Source organism: Aspergillus oryzae, chromosome 2, assembly GCF_000184455.2.
Source record: "Aspergillus oryzae RIB40 DNA, chromosome 2".
In the NCBI taxonomy this organism is placed as follows: domain Eukaryota; kingdom Fungi; phylum Ascomycota; class Eurotiomycetes; order Eurotiales; family Aspergillaceae; genus Aspergillus; species Aspergillus oryzae.
In genome coordinates this window covers 1,997,292-2,005,935 of record NC_036436.1, presented here as the reverse complement: position 1 = coordinate 2,005,935, position 8,644 = coordinate 1,997,292, and the positions used below count along the sequence as shown (strand labels likewise).

At 37.6% G+C, this 8,644-nt stretch overlaps 2 protein-coding genes across 2 annotated transcripts; one reads left to right on the top strand and one right to left on the bottom strand.

The window, feature by feature from the left end:
* Window positions 1–2,825: 2,825 nt before the first annotated feature.
* Window positions 2,826–5,450, bottom strand: AO090001000752 (ubiquitin-specific protease UBP14; the record flags this gene model as incomplete). Its single annotated transcript, XM_001819190.3, has 6 exons — window positions 2,826–2,970; window positions 3,023–4,715; window positions 4,768–5,041; window positions 5,098–5,238; window positions 5,291–5,358; window positions 5,420–5,450. 6 exons carry the CDS (start codon window positions 5,448–5,450, stop codon window positions 2,826–2,828), a joined length of 2,352 nt encoding a protein of 783 aa, XP_001819242.1.
* An 810-nt stretch (window positions 5,451–6,260) lies between these two features.
* AO090001000751 (replication factor A subunit protein RFA1) lies at window positions 6,261–8,370 on the top strand (the record flags this gene model as incomplete). The annotated part of the gene is made up of 6 exons (XM_001819189.3): window positions 6,261–6,304; window positions 6,359–6,510; window positions 6,586–6,676; window positions 6,727–7,267; window positions 7,320–8,215; window positions 8,277–8,370. 6 exons carry the CDS (start codon window positions 6,261–6,263, stop codon window positions 8,368–8,370), a joined length of 1,818 nt encoding a protein of 605 aa, XP_001819241.1.
* Window positions 8,371–8,644: the final 274 nt, after the last annotated feature.

The window sequence follows — 8,644 nt, the reverse complement described above, 5'->3', positions numbered from 1 at the left end:
TCCCAATAGTATAATACCGCATTAAAAAATTAATAAAAATTTATAAAAATTTAATAGAATACTAGTAAAATGTAATAGAATCTTAAAAGAAATATTTTAATAAATATTATTAAATAAAATTATTTAAGCGAGATAATCTTATATAATTATTAATCTAAAATATTAAATTAAAAATTTTGGCTTAGAAACTAGTACTAAAATATATTAGATTATTTTAAATACTAAATATTATAGAAAAGCAAGTATATTAATTTAGTTTATTTAATAAATATAATTAAATTTATAATATATTCTATATCTTATTACTAAAACTATAGATACTATATTATTAAGATAATACTAATTTATTATTAATATCTAATCTTAATAATAATAATAAATAGAAGATAGAAGAAATTAAAGAAAAGTAAATCTTTAAGAAAGAAACCCAATATTTAGTAAAATAGATAGAATAGCTATTAAAATATAATTAATAAATCTTTAAAAAAGATATAATAAATATAAAAAAAAAATCTATAATTTTAAATAAAAAAATTAATAATATATTTAAAGATCAACGTAATATTAATATAGCTATAGTAAATACTTAATAAATAAATAATAATTATAAAAAAATACGTCAACTCTATATATACTAGAAAATTTTATTATTAATTAAAATATAAAAAGTCTATTAATCTATTCTAAAATTATTATTAAAGTAGAAAAATAAGAATATCAAAATACTAATTAATTATTATATTAAATTACTATAAAAATAATAGAGAAAATATTAAATATAGTATTTTAATATTTCTACTAATCCCTCTCTATATTCTTCTAATTAAAATATTCACGAACTACTTATTTTATATAATAGATAAAATTTTAAATAGCTATTTACTAAAATATATAATTAATATTAAATTCTTTAAGCTAAAGTTAATAATCTTCTATATATTATCTACAAGCCCTTACATTATCTTAAAAAGATAGTAAATCTAACTATTATTTAAGAACATTAGTACAACGGCTTATACTCTTATAATAATTAATAATAATTTATTATAGAATTATTAAAAAAAAAAAATCTAAATTAACTTATTAATATATATCCTGAGCTTTTTAGTTTTTTTAATAATCAAATAAAATTTCTTTTAATAAACTAACTTTATTTTATTAAAAATATAGTATAACGCAATATAAGCTTAAATAACTAATTTCTATATCTCTAAACTAAATATAATTTATTTTTTATTTTTATTCTAGAAAATAGTCTCCGTCTACTTTAATATATAATATAAGTTATATATATTACTTAGTATATCTTAAGAAATCTTTATAAATTAATAATAAATAGTACACTAGATAAAGAAGTATATCTAATTATAATTAATATTTCGGCCACTATATTATCTATATAATACTAATACTATACTATTAAATTTATAATTAATTATAAATAATTCGCTCTCTTTACACTTCCTATTCTTAACAGCAGTTCTTAAATAATATAGATATTATAAAATAGAAAAAACAATTAAAACACTAACAATCCTCTCATAGTAAAATATAATAATATCAATAAAAAAATATAAAGAAATAACTAAATTTAAAATATAGAGAAAGAAAAGACTTACAATATATAAAAAAGATATTATAAAATAAAGAAAAATAAGATATAAAAATAGTAGAAAGAAACTTATCTAATATCTTATTAATATTAATATTATTATTGTAAACAACCATTATTTATTTAATAACAATTTACGTAGGATTAATATTTCTATATAGAATACTCAACGCGCTTCTAAAGTATTAATTACTTAATATAAATAATGTATCGATTGCTACCTAAAAATAATTAATTTAAAAAAAAAAAGTATAATTATTATAGAAATAATAACAATTATATAAGGTAATTATATAGTATACCCTATTCTAGATATATAGATATTCTAATAGCCAAACAGCGTCTTCAGTATCTATATCTATCACCTTTCTAATAATATATAATAGCCCCGTTAGAAAGATTGATTATTATATATAAAGAATCTTAGAGATTCTTAACTATAAATTAGTACTATAGTTATTAGTAGGAAATCAAGAATCAGTCTTCTGTCTCTAGTATCTACTACCTAGTGCTTTATCCATGTATCCTTACCTAGTTGACAGGTCCTCTACCCTGACTAGTAGATATTCCTCTAACAAAGAATTTTTAATTTATTTAAATACTACTAAAAAATAGAGAAAAGAAATAAAAATTAATCTTCTTTATATTTATTTTATTATCCAGTTAATAAATTATAATAGAGCTTTACCTTTTGTCTTCTGTTTCCTTATCTAGTTAATAGACTATCTACTCTATATAGTAGATCCTTTGTTATAATAGGATCTAGAAAGATATATTAACCGCGGGACTCTAATTAGATCTAGTACTAATATATACTTTTATTAGATAGTTATATAGTTAGAACCACTAATCTAGAATATCAATGATTTCTATCTCCATAAGGATCTGACAATATATTATACTATCTTTAGATTTCTATATATTATATAAGTACTTTACTTATTTAGCTATTATTGCTTCATAGAATTCTATCTTATATATCTGCCTTTAGATAAGAGACGCTAGATAAGGGTCTATAACAATTCTATGGTCATAAGCCTATAGTAGCATATACTGGCCCAATAAGATATAATAACGGCCTCTAACAGTGCTCCATACCGCAGTAAGAACCCCGACTCTCTCTCTATTGGTGAGCATTACTAGGTGTTACTTAACAATCCCTGGTGGGAGTTCCTCGTGCAAGGTGTGCTCACTCAGGATTAGAAAATAATGCCTAGACCCGTGAAAAGAAGTACAAGTATGCGTATTTCTTCATCTCATGTATGTCCCCAGCCTTCACAACCTTCTCATCATTGAACATCACCCAACATGGTTCATTCTGACCTGGCAGAGTCTTCCGGACAAAGGCAACATAATGTCTATCAATGGTTAGTAAACGTAAAAACCTGCACATGAGATAGGGACACGTACCCAGCGTGGACTGAAGAACCCTTATGGCAGACAATAGAGCGAAGCTTATACCTAGCTGGTACATCACTAGAACCGAGGTTTCTAGGGCAACCATCAGAATGGGTGTTTGATTCACGACCATAGCCTTCAGCATCTGCTTCTGGGTGGCTAAACACCCAGTCGATAGCTCTATTGACATCACCACCTGTGGCACCCAATGCTCGTTTGGCACGGGACTCGTCAATGCCCATTTCGACCAATTGTGCCACTTTTGCTGGGTCATGTGAGGCGTCGGTTCCTCCCCCCCTGATCTCGCTGATAGTCAAGGGTTCATCAATATCGGGATCTTCCAGATGAGCAAATAACCAGTTCATTGCAGCTTCGAAATCCGAGTTTCCAGTCGTGTAGAGTGCCTTCTCACTCCTTGCCCTCGGGAACCCCATACTGAGAAGTTGATCCAAAGCATATTGGTTAGGCACAAAATCCCTTTTGGAAGCATCGATGTCTGGCAGGAGCTCTTCGCCCTCTTTTTGTCCAGAGGAAAGATATGGGCTTAAATCCAAAGGCTCCTCGCTCACATCCACTGGGATATCTAATTTGGTAGGTACCCAGTTAATCAATTCAAACCGCCGAGCATTGATGACAAGTTGCTGCGGTAGTGTCCTGAACGAAGAGCGCTTGGAAAATCCATCCTTGCTGCCACAAGAAGGGCAGACAAGGTCAACAACCTCCTCCGACGTGGAGGCGTCCAGGCAGTCAAAGAGGGTCACCGGTGCAAATTGACCAGTAGAAGTTGTGTCGTCTGGTAGTGCTAATCGTCGAGCAGGGACAGGGATGGAAACATTGTCCTGCTCATCTACCTTATAGCGAACCTTCTTGCAACACACGCATTGAAGACGTTGCTCCATAGCGAACATGAAGGAGTGGGTGGGGCTGCTTAAATTATCTGGATGCCTAGATAAGTTAATGAGTTTGAAGAGGTGCAGTAAGAATTCGAATGCATCCTGCTGTTTCATTGTCGAGAATTCCTCGTGCCCACGACCGACAAGATGCTTAAACATCGCCGGCACTAGGCCTTTCTGGCGAGGGACTTCTGGAGAGTCGGGTGCGACAATGACATCCATATCAGCTCGCGAGTAACGCCCTGACAGGATACCATCAGCGAGTTTGCGCAGTTGCGTTTCAAGGTCCTCCGCGGGGGAATCTGTGAGCGGTGGTTCTTCGTTCTCATGGCGATATCTCTGTTGAAATTCTGGCAAGTCGAATAGGCATTGAATGACGCTTGATAGGTAGCAGCTATTCCCTAGATTGGCTAAACCAGTAAACCCTGGCCCGAATATTGGGCTAAGTTCATGGCCATCCTCAGACGTCATTGAAAATTCCCATTTTAGGTTATGTTCAACCTGCATCTCCATCAGGCTTTTCTCTGTTTTCTCACGCCCCGCTAGGTTAATACCCCAGTGAGCAAGGTGAACAGCCAGGTCTGGGTCAGTCCTCTCTTCGTTGCATTTGTAGCAGTAGATGTCAGCAGAGCCATCTGCCGTTATCGAGCCAAGTTTGACGGCGATCGCATGGGATGTTCGGTCCGCGTGTGCAAGGGCGTGAGAGTTTCCACCTATACCACCAAATTGGCTACGCCCGCAGCCAAGATTGCCACATTCCAAGCAAAGCCAAAGATTCTCCTTCAGATCACACATGGAACATTGACTCAGGTCTGGACGCACAGGTAAGAATAGCACCGAATAAGCTGGGTCTCTGGGGAATACCTTTCGACCCGATATTTCTGGATTCCTGTTGATTCAGGCAGAGGGTGTGTTCACAAGGAACGAACTCCTGCTCCCAGGCCTTTACCTCCTCTCGTTTTGAGAATGACATCGCATTTAGGACTCCATCAATGGTCATCGCTAGTCCACCACTCGTCTTATCAATCTCGTCTTTACCGCATGAATAACAGATAACGCGCGTGGTTGTGTCATAGCGGTTTTCATCTGTTTCGGCAGCTATTGCAAGTTTTGAGATTTTGTGTGGGGGCTCATCACGCTAGAATTGGCAGTTAAGAGCTCTGTAGAATGAGATAGGCGAACATTTCAGCTCACCTGGACCTTCTTTCGAATTCGTTTGATGTTCAATGCCAAGGGGTGGCCATGGCGCTTGAAATGGAGAGACGCATGATCTCTGTCCCCAGCGCAGCCGCCATTGAAGCAAGTGAGGCAAACATTCAAACCGGCTTCATCGTCCTAGCTATTGATTAGGTACAGAACTTCGGAGCCAAAGTGATAGATAGCGTACGATGGAATCAAAACACTGTGTGCAATCTTCTCGGTATACAGCTTGTGAGAGAGATGGGGGCTTTAGATCTGCCACAGAAATATTAACGAAGACTATCACCATGAGTATTGTTGTTAGCAGCCAACCAACCGTGAGAATTTACATGCACGCAAGAAGCCATTGTTGTGGAGATAGCAAAGGAGAAGAGAGCTTTCCCTATATTAGAGGAGTGGCTAGATTCAAGTGAAAATACTCTGATTCAAAGCTGGACTTTAATGAGATTATCTTCGCGACCCGTAGTTGTGACTTGGTAGGGCTTGCTGTACGTATTAGAAAGGTTACTATGTCGTTAAATTGAGTGGGGCGCAAGCTTACCTTGAAAGTGGGTGCAATGCCGCGGGGTACAATCTGTACAAAATTTCAACTTACTGTTTTAACCCCGGCAAGTTTCGATTTGATTCCTATTTGCTCGAACCATTCGATGTGTAGTACATTTTGAACTTTTTTTAAGGCCACGTTCAATTTGAATATTTATTGTACTAAAAAGTAGCAACAGCAACAATAACAAAAAGAGACGAAAGTTAAAAGAAATTGTAGTTTTTGGCACTACGTAGGACATATGGAACGGTGTTGTCATATTATTCCGGACTAGTACTCCGTACTGTGTACTCCTACTGTACTCCGTACATCGCTCATTTGGGAGATTCCCTGTTGCCTCAGGCAGAAGGAGGGGGGAGGGAACGAAAGTGGGGCATTAAAAAGTCACTCAACGCGTCCTTACCCGCGTATTCTCCACGCGTCCGTTACATGATCATTCATACCCTCCCATCACTGCACTTTGCACACCTAGGAGTTATTCCAAGTCAAAACAGACCTTTTAACTCTTCTCTTGCTTATCCGTGGACTTTTTTTTTAATTTCTGGAGAAAAAAAGTCTAGATTGAGTATTGACAAAATTCAAGGCCTGATTTCCTGACGGCGTAACTGCTGTCATGGCCTCCGACGCAGCATCCCAGGTTTCCGTTGGCGCTTTAAGGTACATACATATATGTGACTTCTTACTTTATCTTATCAACTAACTCGCTCAAAGTGCAATCTTCGATGAAACAAAACCTCAGATACTGGAGCCCGTTGTCCAGTGTGTCCAGATCAAACCGTTGCCACCTCAACAGAACAATCAAGAGCGCTACAGAGCCGTTTTCAGTGATATATCCAACTATGTCCAGACAATGCTAGCGACTCGTAAGTTCTGTTGATACTTGAATGTTATCCCCTGTCACATCTGGATATGCTACTAATGATTATATTGTTCAGCAGAAGCCAATCGATTTGTTACAAGTGGGCAACTCCGGAAAGGCTGTTTCGTTAGGCTCAAGTCATTCCAGGCGAATTCGGTGAAGGGGAAGAAGTGAGACCACACGCTAACTCTTTTTTACATGTTTTGGCTGACACGGACAGGATCCTTATAATTTTGGATCTAGAGGTCTTGCAGGATTTAGGCGAGGCTGAGAAAATAGGAGAACCCAAGCCCCTAGAGAGTAAAACAGAAGAGGAGGAGAAGTCCCAGCCTACCACGATATCAAGCAACGGGTTCTATGGCTCTAAAATTCAAGGAGGACAACTCCAAGCACCCAACAAATCAGCCCAGCCACAGCCCGCAGCAGCTTCAGCACATGCCACCATTTACCCCATCGAAGCTATCTCGCCTTATTCTCACAAATGGACCATCAAGGCACGGTGCACGAGCAAGTCAAATATCAGGACCTGGCATAACAGGAATGGAGATGGTAAGCTCTTCAGCGTCAATTTGCTGGACGACAGTGGCGAGATCCGTGCAACTGGGTTTAATGATCAGTGTGATATGCTCTATGACGTCTTCCAGGAGGGCAGTGTTTATTACATCTCTAGCCCATGCGGCGTGAAGCTTGCCAAGAAACAGTTTACCAATTTGAACAATGACTATGAACTCACATTTGAACGGGATACGGTTGTTGAAAAGGTCAGTACAATGCTCTATTCGCCCGACGTACCCTGGTCTTATTTTGCTTTAGGCAGAGGATCAAGCCGACGTTCCACAAATCAGATTCAGCTTTACGACCATCGGTGACCTGCAGTCTGTCGAGAAGGATACCACCATTGATGTAATTGGAGTACTGAAAGAGGTTGCTGAGGTTTCTCAGATTATGTCCAAGACCACCAACAAGCCTTATAACAAACGTGAGCTTACATTAGTGGACAGCACGGGGTTTTCCGTTCGCCTAACTGTCTGGGGATCAACTGCGCTGAATTTCAACGTGACACCCGAGTCTGTAATAGCGTTCAAGGGTGTGAAAGTGTCTGACTTTGGAGGTAGAAGTTTAAGCTTGCTGAGTTCAGGTTCAATGACGGTTGATCCTGATATTGAGGAAGCCCACAAATTGAAGGGTTGGTACGACGCTCAAGGCCGGGATGGAGTCTTTGCTTCACATGCTTCAATGCCTGGTGTAGCCGCATCTACTACAAAACTTGAACAATTCAAGACTGTCGCACAGGTCAAAGAGGAGCAATTGGGTATGTCAGATGAGGTGGCCTATTTCTCACTGAAGGCGACTGTTATCTACATCAAGCAAGATACCATGTGCTATCCTGCCTGTCTTTCTGAAGGTTGCAATAAAAAAGTAACAGAGCTTGATCCTGGCCAATGGCGGTGTGAACGTTGCGATAAAACTCATCCACGACCAGAGTATCGCTATATAATGCTCATTAGCGTTAGCGATCATACTGGACAACTTTATCTCAGCTGTTTCGATGAAGTGGGCAGGTACATGATGGGCACTTCCGCAGATCAGCTCATGGAGATACGCCAGAACGATGACAAAGCAGCCGGAGATATTTTCCAGGATGCAAATTGCCGAACTTGGAATTTCAGATGTCGGGCCAAGATTGACAATTTTGGTGATCAACAACGGTAAGGTCAGGTTTCTTGAGAAAGACTTGATATAAAGCACTAATTCATGGAAAATCTTTAGCATTCGTTGTCAGATAGTAACGGCGAAACCGGTTAATTATTCTGAAGAGGCACTGCGCCTTGCGAACATGATCGATTCATATAGTGTTTCGTGATAGATGGCTCACTCGGTACTTTGGCTGGTGGTGGTAGCCCGTGCGTATTTATCATAGATCACACACAGCTAGACTGTGCCTAGGAAAGTATACCTTTGGCTTTCGGGAGGCGTGATCAGAATCTCTTGTGCTTTACGACGGAGCTTAATACATATCACATACTGCTTTTTACTTTGCATAATGTTGACACTAGTAATATTGATTCCTCTGCGACTTACTAGACTATTTGACAACCATATCCCCTTCTATTACATGGTTTGTGCGCCTGTCGATT